The sequence below is a fragment of the Lepidochelys olivacea genome (assembly GCF_965140295.1).
Source record: "Lepidochelys olivacea isolate rLepOli2 genome assembly, chromosome: 20".
Taxonomy (NCBI): Eukaryota; Metazoa; Chordata; order Testudines; family Cheloniidae; genus Lepidochelys; species Lepidochelys olivacea.
In genome coordinates this window covers 19144906-19162185 of record NC_140430.1, presented here as the reverse complement: position 1 = coordinate 19162185, position 17280 = coordinate 19144906, and the positions used below count along the sequence as shown (strand labels likewise).

General features: G+C 62.6%; 1 protein-coding gene across 2 annotated transcripts in view; it reads left to right on the top strand.

Annotated features, from left to right (window-relative positions):
• The first annotated feature begins 5581 nt into the window (after window positions 1–5581).
• The window catches only part of MAST1 (microtubule associated serine/threonine kinase 1), a 43461-nt gene continuing 31762 nt past the window's right edge, over window positions 5582–17280 (top strand). Inside the window, exons 1-2 of one of the 2 annotated variants that reach the window (XM_084609911.1) lie at window positions 5582–5653; window positions 13945–13976. In XM_084609911.1, the coding sequence (XP_084466037.1) occupies window positions 5615–5653; window positions 13945–13976 (71 nt within the window). In that variant the 5' untranslated portion in view covers window positions 5582–5614. Of the gene's footprint in view, window positions 5654–13944; window positions 13977–15844; window positions 15989–17280 lie in introns of those variants that run through there. The other variant, XM_084609910.1, reaches the window with a different exon arrangement.

The window sequence follows — 17280 nt, the reverse complement described above, 5'->3', positions numbered from 1 at the left end:
GGTGCCAGGCTCTGGGGTGCCCATGGCGGGGGCAGGAGTTGTGTCCTACATGTGCCATGACGGAACAATCCCAGCCTGCACTTCAGGGGTCCCCAGGGCAGCTCTGGGGACATGGCCACTACCCCTGAGATAGGGCAGGAGCCGCATCCCCCCACGTTACGGGTGGGTTAAATGGCTCTTGTGTTGGGGGTGAAAGTGGGACTCGAGAACACATGGGACTGGGAGGCAGGTTCCTGGGGTCTGCTCTGAGTCAGGGAGAGGGACTCAAGTCTCCTGGGTTCAATTATGAGATCGGATAAGAGAGTGGAGTCTAGTGGTTAGAGCAGGGGAGGCTGGGAGTCAGGACTCCTGGGTTCTCTGCTGAGCTCTGGGAGCGGAGTGGAGTCTAGTGGTAGGGACAGAGGAACACAAAACCAGGTTTCCCAGGTTCTGCTTCAGGGCTGAGTCACAGTGAGTCTGAGTCTCATGCCCTTGCTCCATGCCTCAGTTTCCCCAATGGGATCCATAGCTGGGCAGGGCTAGCAAACTGCATGGTATTACCAGGGCTTTGCCAACGGCTGTTTGGCATAGGCTGGGGGGAATTGCTCCTTCTGTCCTCCATGGCCGCAGGGTTGGCCCATGCCCTGGGGACCGGGGGGCTCTGCCTGGCTTGCTCCAGACAGGTGTCTTCACTGCTGTGACCTCAGTGCTCCCGGCAGGGAATTGACCTCCACTAAGCGCCGGATGGGATTAGCAGGTAGGGGTTAGGGGCCGCTGTGGGTAGGGGTATTAGACCAGCTTCTGCCATCTGGCTGGGGCCAGCACCTGAGGGCGTGGGCCCAAGGCAAGGGCCTTCACCTGTTCTGGATTGTCAGCGAGCAGGCAAAAGCTGGGTTCATGGGCTGCCTTCTCCCGCGGCCCAGCCCCGCCCTTGCTTTAAGCCACTAGGACCCCCCTCCCCTCCCAGAGCCAGAAATAGAACCCAGGAGTCCTGCCTCCCTCCCCGTCCCCCGTCCCTTGCGCTCGCCGTGGGGACTGAACAGAAGTTCTTGAAGCAGAAGTGTCAGAGAACCCCGGTCCCCCAGGCTGTAGTACAGGGACTGGCCACTAGAGAGCGACAGAGCCCCGCGGCATTTCTGTGGGGCCCACCAATATTTCACGTGTCCCCAGGGATGATTCTTAAAGTGCTGTGTCTGGAAGGGGCCCAGCGGGGGTGGGGGGAGGTCCGGGCTCTGAGCGGCTCCGCTGTTCGCACCCCCGGGCCCAGAAACACAGCGCGGTGGGGTCTTTCCACCCCGGCAGCCCGGGGGAGGCGAGAGAACCCAGGAGTCCGGCCCTTGTATCGCTCCCAGCCCCCGTCCTTCAGCACCAGCACCATGGACAGCGCAGGGTCCAGAGCAGGGCATGTCCCGCCGCTGTGACTGGCTGCAACTGTGTGTGGGTGAGTGTGTGTGTGGGTGTGAGCGTGTTACATGCCTCTCCCTCCTCTGCCTGTCCCAGGCCCTCCCTCTCCATCACCCCGGGCAGAGTTCTGGGCTGTGGCGGCCTCCTCCCAAGCTAACCCTGCCACTGCCCGCGTCCGGGTGGGAACACGCGTCACCCAGGCTCGCACGCCAGGCTCGCACGCTCGCCGTGCACCCTGGCCCAGGTCTGCTCTCTGCCCCATCCGGTAACCGGTCTTCTGGAAGTGACCCTGTTACTGGGCCCATGTGGTTCCGGGGGGCAGGCCCATGGCCTCCAAGACTCCGAGATTGGGCCTTCTGCATCAGTGGCCCCGTTTCTCTCTCCCTCTCTGTGGCTCCCTGCACACCATCCGTTACCGCACACCACGGCCACTCCCTCGTCACACACCAGTGCACACAAACACAGCTTCACGCGCCCACACTCCCCACCACCAGCCAGACACCTGCCCCTGCAGGCAACACCCCCCCACACCCACACACAGACACCCGCCTCCAGGCCCTGCTCTGCCGGCTGGGCCCAGCCCTAGCTATTGATTTCCTTTAACTGCCCCATTAGGCTGTGGATCGCCCTGGCCGCCCATCAAGTGCAGTTACGGCGCTGGCCCAGCCTATCGACCCGATGCTGCCTGGCCGTCCGTGCTGAGGCTGGTGCAGGACGGGGCCGGGCGCTGGCCCAAGCCACGAACTGCCCTGGAGACCAGACGCCACCCGTCACCCCCGACAGCTGCCTGCGCCAATCGCCGCGGAGACCAGAGTCACCCCGGGCTTGCGTCTCCCCAGAACCCAGGCCCCATGTTGATGGATCTACTTGACGATGAGAGTCCCATGGTCTCCAACCCCCCCGGCAGCAGGCGACCCACCTTTGCAAATCTCCCTGGCTTACAAAAACTACCAGGGGATTGTTACGGGCCAGGCCCTCCGCTTTACAGCTCCTCTGAAATGCAGCAACTCCCTGCAGCCCAGCGCCCCCTAGTGCCGCACTGGGGTCAGCCCTGACTGCCCGGGGAGAGCGCCCCCTGCTGAGCCCCCACCCTGCTCCCTGCAGCTCAGCGCCCCCTAGTGCCGAACTGGGGTCAGCCCTGACTGCCAGGGCAGAGCGCCCCCTGCTGAGCCCCCACCCTGCTCCCTGCAGCCCAGCGCCCCCTAGTGCCGAACTGGGGTCAGCCCTGACTGCCCGGGGAGAGCGCCCCCTGCTGAGCCCCATCCTGAAGCAGCAACCTCCTCTGCAGTGTGGTTTGTGAATTCAGAACATGGGGCAGGGGGAAAGGGGGCAGACCAGAGCCAGACCGCCATTGAGCAGAGCCCCCCTCCCCAGGAGCACCCCCCTGCCCACCCCAGGCCATGCGCCCAGCCGCCTCCCCTGGAGCAGCCCCCACCACACCGCTCCGTCGCCCCCATGAATATTTCATCCCTGCTCATTTCCCTGACGTGGCCGCGGACACAGCTCCATGAGCTCTGGAGCCTGGATTTTTCTAGGCCTTGGGGAGGGAGGGGGGAATGGGGACGAGCAGGAGGGTTATGCTCCCCCTCCCCACAGAAACTGACCCCTCTGGGCATCGCCAGAGCCCAAATTCCCCACTGCCAGGCATCAAGGACTCACCCCCCAGCCTCTTATTCCAGCCCCCCAACTGCCCAATGCTGGAGACCACCAGCCCCTTATTCAGGCCCCCAAATGCCCAGTGCTGGGGACCCCAGACCCTTATCGCAGCCCCCCAACTGCCCAATGCTGGCGACTCCCAGCCCCTTATTCAGGCCCCCAACTGCCCAGTGCTGGGGACCCCCTGCCCCTTATCCCTGCCCCCCAACTGCCCAATGCTGGGGAACCCCAGCCCCTTATTCAGGCCCCCAACTGCCCAGTGCTGGGGACCCCAGACCCTTATCGCAGCCCCCCAACTGCCCAATGCTGGGGAACCCCAGCCCCTTATTCCAGCCCCACAACTGCCCGATGCTGGGGACCCCCTGCCCCTTATCCCTGCCCCCCAACTACTCAATGATGCAGACCGCCAGCCCCTTAACCCAGCCCCAGAACTGCCCAATACTGGGGACCCCAGCCCCTTACCCCAGGCCCCCTCGCCCCTTCCCCAGCCAGGTGGAAATTCCTGGACGAGCCCCCGTTGTGGGGGAGGGGGGCAGAAGCAACAGCTTGGCAGCTCTTCTAAGAGCAATGACAGCCCCCCCGCCCCGGCCCCCCGGGACCAGACACTGCCTGATCAATAATGCATCCGGCTCTTAACATATGTCAGGGCTGGCGGGGGAGGGGAGAGACGGGCAGGCGGGAGGGGGGGTCGAGGCAAGTGGAGACCGGGAGCGAGGCCACGGGGGGGAGGGGAGGAGAGAGAGGTGGGGGAAGAGGGGGTGGCTGCAGGAGGGGGGAAGGGGAGGCCCCCTCGGGGAAGGGCTTAGAGGCAGGGGGAGGAGGCCGGAGGGCTGCAGAGGAAGGGCGGGGGGGAAGGGGTGGGAGGAAGCTGCCAGGGGAGGGGGGCTGGGAAGAGCTGAGCTAGCGTTACTGACTCCCTGTCAGTCTTTCTGCCCCCCCAGGTTCCCTGCGCTGTCAGCTGATGCAGTCAGCCCAGCTCAGGGCACCAGATGCTGTGGACTCCTGGAGGGAAAGGGTTAACAATTAATCCTGCCCTTAATCCAAAAGCAATTAGCCTTGGGAGGACCTGGCTCCCCACCCCCAGCCCCCTGGAGCTTCCTGGGGTCCTATGGGGACCCATCCTGCACCAGGGGAGGAAGGGGCTGGGAACCCAGGACTCCTGGGTTCTATTCCCAGCACCACCACCGACTCCATGGGTGAGCCACTTAATCACTCCGTGCCTCAGTTTCCCTTTCTGTACAGCAGGGATAATAATTCTTCCTTTGGCTGCATGGGTTATTGAGCTGTTCAGGAGAGGGACTGTCTCTCATAGGGGGCCCTGATCTCGGGTGGGCGTCTGTGCCGTGCCCGGCCCAATGAGGGCCTGATCCCAGTCGGGGTTTGTGCATTGCCTGGCACAAGGGGGCCCATATAGATTGGAAACTCCGCAATACAAACAACAATAACCCCGGGGTCGTCGAGCCCTGCTGGGCCCTCGCTAACCCAGGAGCTAACCCCCCCAGACTGCTGTCTACACTCGTGCTTGCAACAGTGTAGAGGGAGGGAAACAGGCTGGTGCAGAGGGAGAGGCCGCAGGATTGCCAGCATGGGAGGGGTGTGTGTGAAAATTGCATGGAGAGAGGGCCAGAGTTAAGGGGACTCTAGGGACAGGGTCTGAGGGAAGGGGGGGCAGTGGGTGGTACGGGGGGCACACGGGCAGGGAGCAGTGGATGTGATGGGGGCGTGTGGGGTTGGGGGGCAGCCGCAGGGGGGCTCATGGGTGTGTGGGCAGGGGGGCACATTGGGGGAGCGGGTTGATGGGGCAGTGGATGGTGGGGGGTGACAGGGGAACGGGGGCAGCAGGTGGTGGGAGGCACATGGGGTGGGGGCAGGGGCTGAAGCGGAGCTCAGCGGAGCTGGGCCCTGGGGGCTGCGGGGCTGGAAGGGTTAAACCCCCGGCCCCGGGCGGGGAGGGGGGGTGTCCCGCGGTTGCCGCAGCAGCGGGGAGCCGGGCGGAGCAGCCCCCCGTCCCCGGGGGCCATGGGCTGGCGAGGCCGGGCCGCCCAGCCGGGATCTCGGCCCCCCCTCGCCGCCGCGCGGGAGCGGAGCCGGCGACGCGCAGAGGCGGCTGCATCCCCGGGAGCCGGGCAGGCGGGGGCAGCATGGGGGGGGCGGGAGGCCCCGGGGCCCCGGGACCCCCCAGCTAAGCGGGAAGCGGGAGCTCGCCGGGGCCGGGCGGTCGGGCGCAGGCGGCGGTGGCTGGCGAGGATGGAGCCGGGGGCGCACCTGGGCTGATCCCCGCGGGGGGCTGCGCGGCGTCTCGCGAAGCCTCGGGGGGGCTGAGACCCCCAGGCGTGGTGGGGGGGGCACACCTGAGCCGCCCCGCCCTGCTCCCCCCCCCCCCCGCGCTGGGCAGCTGGGCCGGGCGCCGCCGCTTCCAGGGGCCTGGTGGCTGCCAAGTTTTGTGGCAGGAGACGCGAGTGAAGGATCCTCGCTCCCCCCCCCCCGCAGCCAGCTTCCCCCCCCCGCAGCCACCACCCCTCCCTCGGCTCCATCGCTGGCTCGGGGGCGCCCGGGGCCTGCTGGCTGGGGGGAGATGGACGACTCGGGGATTATCCGCAGGCGACGGCTCCAGGTAAGGGGGGCTGGGACCCCGCGCCTGGCATGGGAGGGGGTGCTGTGGTTTTGTGGGTGTCTGGTCCCCCTCCCCTGCTGGCTCACGGACGGGGGAGGAGCCCTGACGGATCCAGGGTGCCACCCCCTCCCCCCGCTGCTAATGCTCCCTGCAGTACAGCCGTGTGGGTCTGTCTGGGTGCCGCCCTCCCATAGATCCCCTCCCTGCCCCCCCCCCACGCTTAAATGGGGACATTGGGCCCCGGGACCACGTTTGGTGGGCATCCTTGGGGTGAGGGTGCTGTTTGGGGTCACCCCACCCATGCATCCCCTCCTGTGGTGGGGTGCTGTGGTATCCGGGGGTCTCTCCAGTCTGTTTTCCAGGTGTCCCCCACTTTGAGAGACCCTCCCCCATCCAAGGCCATGAACCCCCCGACCCTGGGAACTTTCTAGGGTGCACAGGGGCTGTGGAGCAGGGGGCGGGTGCTGCAGGGCGTGGGGTGTGTGAATGGGGCTCTGGGGGGTGGGCACTGTCAGAGTCGGGCATGGCAGGCTGGTGGAGACAGAAAGCGAGGGAGTGGCAAAGGGTGAAATGAGGGGGCACAGCTGCTCTGAGCTCCCCACTGCACCTCGGGGTGCCTGGGCGGAGCTGGCTGTTCGGGGTGGGCCGCGTCGAGCGATGTCGAGAGGTCTGGCACCGAACGGGGCAAGGCGCTCCCTGCCTGCCATGAGCGGGCGATGCGGTCCATTCTGACTCTGGTGTTTGGCTGGTGGGTTCTGATGCCAGGTCAGCTGGGAGTGTGTGTGTGGGAGGTGTTGGCATAGGACAGCTAGGTGGCAACATGCGCAAATGGTCTCTGTCTGGCCACTGAGAGGGGAATGGGGCCTAGTGGTTAGAGCTAGGGCTGGGATGGGAGTCAGGACTCCTGAGTTCTATTCCCAGATCTTTTCCCCTCCTCCATGCCTCAGTTTCCCCGTCTGTACAGGGGGGATAATGACCCCAACACCCCGGGGTGGGTGAGAGTCATGGAGCTGATCTGAGTAATGTCTGTAAAGTGCATTGATCTCGGTGGGGCAAGCGCAGCCCCCATCTGTTATTATATATGCGGGGGGAATGGGGGAGGGGCCAGAGGCCCACCCCCCTGTCCCCAGGCCCAGTGTGCAGCATCACGATCCTCCCCACCCTGCTAGCACCTGGGATGGAAACCTCCCTCCCGCCGTGGGGCTCGCAGGGCCCTCGGGACCGGCCTGTCGGCAGCTCTGCCAAGGCGGTAAACATGTTTGTTTCATTTCAGTGCCTGTGGATCCCACACTGGGCTGGGCTGTGACACACAGTGGGGATCAGAACTGCTGGCCCAGTCCGGCCCAGTCAAGATCCTCTGCAGTTGGGGGTGTGAGTCTTGAGCCTGATTCTGGCCCAATTCCAGAGCGGGGGAAGTCACTCCAGCTCCCCCAAATCCCCACCCCACACTCTGAGTTGCACTCAGAGCTCGTATTCTTCACTTTCTGTCTAGAACTGTTAAAAAAGCCCCCCGCCATGCCCCACTTTAGGCTCCCTCTTTGCATTCCCCATAGTCCTGGGCCATGTCCCACCCCCTTGTGCAATCCAGAGCAGCCTCGGGGCTACTCTAACATCTTCCCCTTGCTGCTGGGCTGCGAACAGCCAGAGCGGTCAGCTGGACTGCAGGGCTGCCAGCTGGAGATGCCCCCCTGCTCAGGGATGATCCTTGGGGGGCCATTCCCCCGACTTTCAGACTCCTTTGGGCTGCCGGAGAGGCCTAGAAGAGTATCAAGGAGAGTTGGGCCTAGAGAGAGCGGGAGTGACACGGCTGCAGTGGGGACAACACCCACCTGCCCCCACTGCGGGACCTGCTTCTGGGATCCCCAGAATCACCCCCCTGCCCCCTCCCCCCATCACTGGACAACGCCGAACCCTCTGGAGATCAGAACCCACGGCACCAACTGCACTGAGCTGACCCCGGGAAGTTAATGGCAGGGGGTCCAAGACATCCTCTTCCCCTCCTCCTCCAGGATGACAATCCCCAGAATGCCTCTGGGCTGAAACTGACCTGTGGAACTCATGGCCACTTGTGCAGCCATTGGCGGGGGAAACCCCCACCCCCCTCACACGGAGGCTTCCGCCATTTCTTCCCCGGCAGATTCAGGCCCAGAAATTTCCAAAAGCGGCCCCTGGTTTGGGGTGTTAGGTTCTCCCCAAACCGGAGCCAGCCCTGGAGAGGGGTAGGGAGGCTGCTCACGATGGATTGGTGTAACAGCGGAGCCCAGGAACCCCAGGCCAGGGTGCCAAGTGCAGGGCAAACAAGTGACAAATGCTACAGGGGGCTGCTGGGCAGGGTCCACAGGAGCTGTGAGAACCCTGCAGCACACAGGGTAATCTGCCCCCGTGACCTCGCCTCCTGACCCCTGGTGGCTTTAAGCCCTGAAGCATGATGGTGACCAGCCCTCCTAAAATTGCCCTTACTGTGAGTGGTGATTACTTCGCTCCTGCGGAATCAGGTGGCTCTGCTGGATTTTTAAAAAAGTCTCCCTTCATAACCCATTCCCTCCCTCCCCCCGCCCTCCCCTCATGAGTTTACTTTGCTTTTCTCTGGGCCTCTTTCCAGTTCAACAATACTTGATCAGGAAGAGAGCAGTTAAAAGGGGCTCTGCCTTTTGAGATCAGGGCCCTGCCTTGCTTGGCCTAACAATCTGGGGAAACCGAGGAATGGAGCGGCAAAGTGCTTTGCCTAAGGCCGTCCCGAGAACTGAACCAAGGACTCTTAGCCCTTTGCCTTGAGCACCAAATTATCTTGATCAGTCTCCAGAGTCTCAGAGCACAAGGTGGAGCTGCTCTGACTAAACGTGGGATGTTGGAAATTCGGATCCATGTTGTTTTTATTATTATTAGGTGCATTACGGTAGTGCCCGGGAGCCCAGTCGTGGCCCAGAACCCCACTGAGCTGGGCGCTGTATGCTATTTATTAGGAGCACTATGGTAGCACCTAGGAACCCAGTCGTGGCTCAGAACCCCATCGTGCTTGGCGCTGTACAGACACAGACCAGACGGACAGGCCCTGCCCTGGGGAGCTTCCCAGCAAAGTAGAAGACAAAGAACAACAGGTGGATTCAGACGGACGAGGGAGCCCCCAGGGAAAAGGGTTCTCAGTGTTGCACCCGGGTTCCATCTCTGGGGGCAGAGCTCCTGGTGCCGGGAGAGATCCCAGATGCATCATTGGCACGGTTCAATTTCCATGGCTGCCTGCCTTCTGCCGGAGCCAGGAGGGGCCGGGTTGGGGGCCGGAGATGAGCCGCACCGGAAATGTGCGGCTGTTCATCTGGCGTGACAGGGATCTTTAGCTCGGTGCCTCTTTCGTTGCAGGGCTAAGCTGCGGGGGAGGAGGGGTTCTGCCCCTCTTGGCTGTAGACTGCTCTGCCCCATAGGGCAAGCAGGTCTGGGCTTGCAGCAGTGGGCCTGTGCGCGGGGGAGAGTCTGCAGGGCCACAGCCTAAGCTGGGCCTGGCCCTGTTTGTTTTGTGGATGGGTGACACACACGTTTTGGTGATTTAGGTCCCTTGGCATTTTTTGTAAGAGAGCAGGGGGAAGTGTCAGCTCCAGGGTCCTGGCCAGATTGGAGCAGGGCAAATTCTAGTCACGATTCCCCCAGTTGTGTGAAGGATTTTAATACATTTCCTGTGCTGAACGCCTGTCTCGTGGGGCTGTGAAAAAACTGCCACACCTCGCCTCCAGAGGCGGCTGCATTTCAGCACCGGGCGAGGGATCCCTGTATAAACAGCCCCTGCACCCCACCCCAAAAGTGTCTGCTTCTCAGCCCCGGCTGATGGATCCCAGTATAAACAACCCCTGTGCCCCACCCCAGAAGTGGCTGCATCTCAGTATGGGCAAGGGATCACCGTATAACCAAACCTCAACTCTTACTCCAGAGGTGACTGGATTTTGGTGCTGGGTGAGGGCTCCCTATATAAACAGCCCCACCCCAGAGGCAACTGCCTCTCATCACTGAATGAGCAATCCCTGGGGATGCGTATCTATATAGAGCCTGAGGAGTCACACTTCGCTCTTAGCATACATGGATCACAACGTGTTCGACAAAGGACAGCTGTGTCATTATTCCCATTTAGTAGATGGGGAAACTGAGGCACAGGGTGGGGCTTGCCCAAACCTACCCCACTGGCCACAGGCAGCGCTGGGGGGTCAGTTACAGGCCTGGGAAGTTGGAGTGGGGGTGGGGGTGGCAGGACATGGGAGGGGGGGTCCAAGGGGACATCAGGAGGTGTGAGCCCCATTGCCGGTGGCTGGTGGGGGGAACGGCAGACCCATAAGTAGTGGCTTTGTGGACTGGGAGCCCCAAGGCTGCTGGCTGTTGGTGGCACAAGCAGATTGTATGCAGTTCTGGGGGGCTGTGTGGGGCATTGGGGAACTGTGGGGCAGTTGAGGGGGTCATGGGGGGCTGTGGGTCATTTAAGGGGGTGGGGACAGTGCAGAGCATGGGGGCTGTGGGGAATTTGAGGGGTCATGGGGGGATGTGCGGGGTGGTGGTGGGCTGTGGGGCATTTGAGGGGGTTGTGGGGGGCTCTTCAGGGTGTGGGGAGACTGTGGGGCATTTGAGGAGGTGTGGGGGACTGTGCAGGATGGCAGTGGGCTGTGGGGCATTTGAGGAGGTTGTGGGGGGCTGTTCAGGGTTTCGGGGGGGCTATGGGGCATTTGAAGGGGTTGTGGGGGGCTGTGCAGGGAGTGGGGGGCTGTGGGGCATTTGAGGAGGTTGTGAGGGGGCGATGTGAGATGTGGGGCAGGGCTGAGGAGTACTCAGAGTGTCTGTGGGTGCAGTGCGAGAAGTCTAGGGGCGCTGGGCAGGGACATTTGGGGGAGGTATTATCCCATTGCTGGAGGGTGGGGAATCAGATGCCAGTGCAGCCCTACACCCCCCTCCCTGCCCAGCTGTGTCTCCCGCCCTGGGGGGAGGGATCAGATGGCGGGGGGCAAGTTCCCGGCAGCGGGCGCGGTTTTGGGAACTTGCGGGCACAGCAGCTGCTGGTGCTGGAGGGAAGCCCAGTCCCCCCCCGCCCCCCCTGCTCTGGAGTGGTGGGGGAGGGAGAAATCTGCCTCCATCCCGAGGAAGTCCTCGGGCTCCCAGCAGGGGGCTCTGTGGGGAGTGGGGCAGGAGCTCTGGCTGTGGGGTGGGGGTGTCTCCTGGCTACTCCAGTCCTGGTCTCTCCCAGCAGGGGGTGCTGTGGGGGTCTGGATTTAGGGCGGGGGCCCCATATTTCGGATAATGACCAGGTCCCAGCAACGCCCCCCCTCCATCCTTGTGTGGGGGGTGGGGGGCGCCTGTCCCTTTAAGGCCTGTGCTGTCCGCACACTGCGGGGGAGGGGAGCCCACGGGTGCTGCAATGCGACTGGAGGAGCCGGGAAGCAGCGCCAGGGCCCGATCCTGCTGGGGGCTGAGCATCTTCCCCGCACCCCGCTGGCCCCGGCTCCCTGGAGGCCTGGACCCCAGGGAGCGAATTAACCCCTGCGGTGCTATCTTGGGGTCCTGCGGCTGATGCCCCCCTCCCCAAAATGGTCTCAGCTGTGGGGATCAGTGGGGGGGGGTGTCAGAGACGTGGGTGGGGCTTTCTTCTCCCAGCTGGAGTGGGCTGGTGGGAAGGAGCACCCTGGGGTGGGGGAGCGGGGCACACGTGTCTGGGGGTGTTGTACACCCAGAGGGGTTTGTTCTACGCGCAAACACAGAGAAATGTTACACACAGACACACAGAATTGTTCTCCACACAGATCCACTGAAATATCTCACGCACCCGGACACGGCATTTTTCCACGCACACCCGGATACACGCAAGCCACGGTCCTGGGGTGTGACGCGCCTAGGGAAACGTTACACACAAAGGGAAACGCTGCACACACACGGTCAGAAATATGACCCACCGAAGATGAGGAAGGAAGGTAACTGGGGAATTGTACACATGACACACCCCAGGGAGTGTTCCCCATAGACAGACCCACATGGGGTGTGACACGGATTTCCCACTTCCACCTTCTCCCATGTGCACTTTGTACACTTCATACTCATGTGCCCACCCCACAGGGGGGACACACACTAACACGACGGCTTCCTCTTCTCACGCCCTCTCATCCACACACCTGCTCTCGCACACCCACTTGTGTGTACACATTCTCACACCCTCATTCTCACACATCCACTCTCACATCCTCACGCTCTCACGTACATGGGCAAATGCTCACCCACCCTTGTTTTCACACTCACACACACGATTACACTCATAAAGGCACCCACACCCACATAGGCACACATGCTCACACACCTACACACACATGCCCACCAACACACAAACATACACACGAACACACACATAGAAAGGCACACCACACACATATGCACACTTGAACAGATACACGTACACACACGCATGCACACACATGCAAATGCACACATGCACAGACCCACACCTGCACGCACAAACACGCACATATGCAAACACACACGTGCACGGCCATCAGCACACAGAGCTATTTTCTGTCTCCCTGGGGGGCAGAGTACAGGAAAGGGGCCTGGAGTGAGTCCATCCCCTCTGCCCTGCCCCGTGTGTCTCCTGCTGAGATTCCCTCCTGGGCCCCGGGCCCTGCAGCCAGCAGGCAGAGACGCCCTGGCACTGCCCTTCCCAGAGCCGCACCAATTCCAGGGCTCGCAGCTGGAAGTTACACAGGGTGGGTGAGTGGTTGTGGGGAGAGAGCTGTTCTTTCAAGTCTTGGCTCAGGGAGGGAAGTAGGGCCTAGTGGTTGGGGGGGGGGCTAGGAGCCAGGACTCCTGGGTTCTACCCCCAGCTCTGAGAGGGGAGTGGGGTGTAGTGCTTAGGGCAGGGAGGGGTTCAGCATCTGGTGCAGTTGGCCGCATCAGCCCCTTGCACGTCTGTTGAGCGAAGTGTCCGATGGCCTCAATCGAGGCTCTTTGAGAGATTTGATTAATTTTTTCCTCCTGGATCCGAGCTTGAGACACTTGGGTCCAGATCCTCCAATGTGCCGACATATCTTCGAGGATCTGGGCCTTAGGGGGTTTGGGGAGGGGGGCAAGTGAACTTTGCATTAGGAGTGGGGGGGGGAGCAGGGAACAGATTCCCGGATTCCTTCCAGGATGGGAGCATCCCAGAATGTGTCGTCTGCGGAGCCCCTGGCATGCCGGCTGCTGGGCACAGTGCCCTACAGACAACCTGGGCTCCCAGGACAGACTGCCGCCCCGCTGGCCCCGGCTGCAGCCAGGAGGGGACTCAGACAGACGGGCAGACAGAGTCAGACAGACAGGGAGAGTTGCTACGGCTTGCTAATGCAATCAGGCCCTTAGCGGCCAAATGCCCCCCTGCCTGCTGCAGCTGCTGCTGGCCAAGTGGAGTCTGAGCTTGGAGGGGAGAGTCCAAGGGTGCAGGGCGGGAGGCTCAGCAGGGGGCGCTCTCCCCGCTGTCCTGATCTCCGGGTGGTGCTAGGGAAGGGTGCCCTACAGGGAGCGCGATGTGGGGGTCAGCGCGTGGCACTTTCCCTCGCAGTCTGCCCAGTGCAGCACTAGGGGGCGCTGAGCTGCAGGGAGCTGGCTGGGGGGACTCAGTAGGGGGCGCTCTCCCCTGCCTGGCAGTGCTGACCCCAATGCCCCAGCGCCAGGCTGTTGCCTTTCAGATGCGCTGTAACCCCAAGGCCCCGCCTCCATGACCATCGTCAGTGGCTTGTTCGCGAGAGGCGGGGTTTTGATACCCAGGTCCTGGATTGGTTCTAACTGGGTTCACGCTTGCTTGTACCCTACCCTGCCCCCTGCTGACACAGGAGGACACAGGTTTTTTTTTGTATAAACAGCCCCCTTGCCCCACCCCAGTGGCAACTGCATCTCAGTAGCAGGCCAAGGGTCCCTGTATACACAGCCGCCGTGCCCCACCCCAGAGGTGGCTGCATATCAGCGTCTGGCGAGGGATCCCTGTATGAACAGCTGCTGTGCCCCACCCCAGAGGTGGCTGCCTGTTAGTGCCAGGTGAGAGATCCCTGTGTGTGTGAACTACTATTAATTATTTGTACTGCGGTGGTATCTAGCATCCCCCGGGGATGGGCCAGGACCCCATTGTGCCTTGTGTTGCACTAACCCAGTAAAAATGCTCCAGTCTGTTCAGACAAAAGGGATTGTAGAAAAGAGATCAGCCCTGGGACTCCATCACCTTCTGACGATGATCCAGGGGGCAAAATCCCCTCTGTCCCCCTTCCCCCCCCAGGGGCTAACTTCCCGTCCCCTGTCTTGTTTTGCAGAAGGACCTGCCCTTGCCACGGAAAAGCAGCAGGTAAGCCCCTTCCGCTGCAGTGTTTGTGTGTCCCAGGATTCGGGTGGTCACCCCCCCATCCCAGACCTCCCTGCAGCAGCCTTGCAGGCCTGAGATGGGGGGTTCACTCCCCGCCTTGTGAGCCAGTGGTCAGTGTCCCGCTACAGACTTCGCACGGGACTGATCCAGGCGATTCCCTCGCTGGCTGGCTGGGGCAGAGGGGAGCTACGAATCAATCCCAGGCAAGGACCCGGCGACGTGGCCGTGGGGCAGGGGTTAATCTGCCCCTCCTGGGTCACCTTGGGGCTTTGCCCGGATTCCAGCCTGGCACATCCCAGGGCCTGTGCTGGGCTCTTCAGGGTCTTTCCTCCTCTCCTGTGTTTTGGGTGCGGGGGTGAGGTCTGGGAATGCACACCAGGCTGTGCACACAACCAGCCACGGAGACACCCACACGTGCAATCGCATACCTATGCTGTGTGTACAACCACACCCTACACACCCGCATCCACACCAGGCTACGCGGAGTCCCACGTGTACTTCACGCATAACCACACCAGGTAGGCACCCAGACAAACAGTCCACGCGAAACCACACACCACCTACAAACTCAATCACAGACACCACCCCATGTACATACCCACCTCCCCCACAGATAGAGCCCCATATATAGACCCACTTCCCATATAGACAATCATGCACCCAGCCACATAAATACACCCTATATACACAAATATACACTCATACAAAATGTGCACAACCGCACGGCACATACATACACTACAGATACACACTATCCGTGTTTTGGGGAAGAGGGGCCTATACACACACACTCCACTAACACACAGTAACACTCACCCTATAACACATACTGTGTAACACACGCACGCACCCCGTGGCCCCCACCCAAACAGAAACACACACAGATACACTCTAGTAACACCCACACAGGCATTCTCCAGCCAGTAATATACCACACACACAAATAGACACACACCCCCGCTCAGAGATGTGTCCTCGCAGAGATCACAGCTCTGAAATCCATGCCAGCCGCCTGCACCCAGCAGCCCCCTGTCTCCCTACACCCACCGCAGGGGCCAGGGATCAGCTGGGAGCTCGCTCCAGGCAGCTGGGGCTGCGTCTGTCTGTGTGTGGGGTACCGGTGTCATGTGTGTGTCACAGCCCGGAGAGTGCACGTGTGTGTGTGTTCCTAGGGTCTATCGGTGTGCGTGTCTGTTTGGGGGGGATTCCATGGGGTGCATGCGTGTTATATGGGGGGGTTGCTGGAGTGTGTGTGTTTCTGGAGAGGTTGTGTGTGTGTTACTGGAATGTGTGTGTTTCTGGAGAGGTTGTATGTGTGTGTGTGTGTGTGTTGTGTTATATGGGGGGGTTGCTGGAGTGTGTGTGTTTCTGGAGAGGTTGTGTGTGTGTGTGTGTGTTGTGTTATATGGGGGGGTTGCTGGAGTGTGTGTGTTTCTGGAGAGGTTGTGTGTGTGTGTGTGTGTGTGTTGTGTTATATGGGGGGGGTTGCTGGAGTGTGTGCGTCTGTGTATCTATCTCTGATCCCGCCCCTGCCCCCGCCATGGTCCCTTTGCCCCAAACAGCATTTCCAGCTGCATCATCGCAGCGGCCCCGGGACCAGAGCCCGCCCCCCCCCCCACGGCAGACACATCCCCGGCCCGCTCGCCCCGCTTCCAGCGCCCCCCCCGCCAGACACACCCCCAGCCCCCCTCCGCTCCCAGCGCCCCCCGACACCTCCCCAGTCCCCCCCGCTTCCAGCGCCCCCCCCGCCAGACACACCCGCAGCTCCCCCCGCTCCCAGCGCCGCCCCCCCCCGACACACCCCCAGCCCGGCCCCTCCCCGCTCACAGCGCCGCCCCCCGGCTCCCCGCTCCGGCTTCTCGGCAGCCGCTCGGCGCGCTGGGCTCGGCCCCATGGCGGCCCCGGGGGGCGATGTCTGAGCCCCCGCGAGCGGCCCCGGCCGAGCCCCCGCGGCCCCGGAGCCTGGACGGCAGCATGTTCCGCCGCACCAAGAGGTACCGGGTCCGAGACACCTGCCCCCGTCCCCGCTCCCCCATCCTCCTCCATCCCCCTGCCCCTCCCTTCCCCCTTCCTCAGCCCCCCAGCCCCCCTGCCCCTCCCTCCTCCTGCTTCCTCAGCGCCCCATCGTCCTCCATCCCCCTGCCCCTCCCTTCCCCCTTCCTCAGCCCCCCAGCCCCTCCCTCCTCCTGCTTCCTCAGCGCCCCATCGTCCTCCATCCCCCTGCCCCTCCCTTCCCCCTTCCTCAGCCCCCCAGCCCCTCCCTCCTCCTGCTTCCTCAGCGCCCCATCGTCCTCCATCCCCCCATCATCCCCCTCCTGCTCCCCCATCCCCCTGCCCCTCCCTTCCTCCCCCCATCCTCCTGCTTCCTCAGCCCCCACTCCATCCCCTCCCCTCCCTTCCTCCCCCCTCCTTCCTCAGCCCCCATCCTCCTTCCTCCTCCTGCTTCCTCAGCCCCCCGTCATCCTCCATCCCCCCATCATTCCCCCTCCCGCATCCGCCTCCATCCTCCCTTCCCCCTCCCTCCTCATCCCCCTTCCCCCCCATCCACCATCCCTCCATCCCCTCTGTCCTGATCCTTCCATCCTTGTTCCTTTCCCCTCCTCATCCCCCCTCCCCATTCTCCTCTTCCTCCATCCCCTCCCCCATCATCCCCCTCCCTCCATCTCCCCTCCTCATCCCCCATCCCCCCATCATCCCTCCATCCCCTCTGTCCTGATCCTCCATTCCCATCCCCTCCCCCATCCTCTCCCTCCTCATCCTTTTCCCCCATCATCCCTCCATCCCTATCCCCCTCCGTTCTCACCACTCCATCCCTGTCATCCCCCTCTCCAGCCCCTCTGTCCCGCCATCCTTCATCCCTCCGCCGCCCTCCTCCTCCTCACTATCCCTCCATCTGCACCTCCTTCCCTCCATCCTGCCCCCTGGCCCCATCCCTCCATCCCACTCGCCTTCCCCTGCCGGGCTTTTCCGTCTCTTTCTCTGATGTCTTGGGGATATTTTTGTTGGGGGGTGCCAAGGATCCAGCTTCATTTTGCCCCCCCCCACAGTGACCAACAATGATGGGGGGGACAATGATGCGTTCAGAGCTGATGTGGGGATGGGGGTGCAATGTCTTTGGCTGGGGGGGCATGTTCAAAGCTGGAGGGGGGCAGATTTGGAGTGGGGGGATTCAGAGCCGGGGGGGGAGGCTGGGGTTATGCTGGTGATGGGGGAGGGTCCCTTGACACACCCCTCCCTCCCCCCTCCCTCCCCTGACACATCCATCCTCCCCCTCCCTCCCCAGATA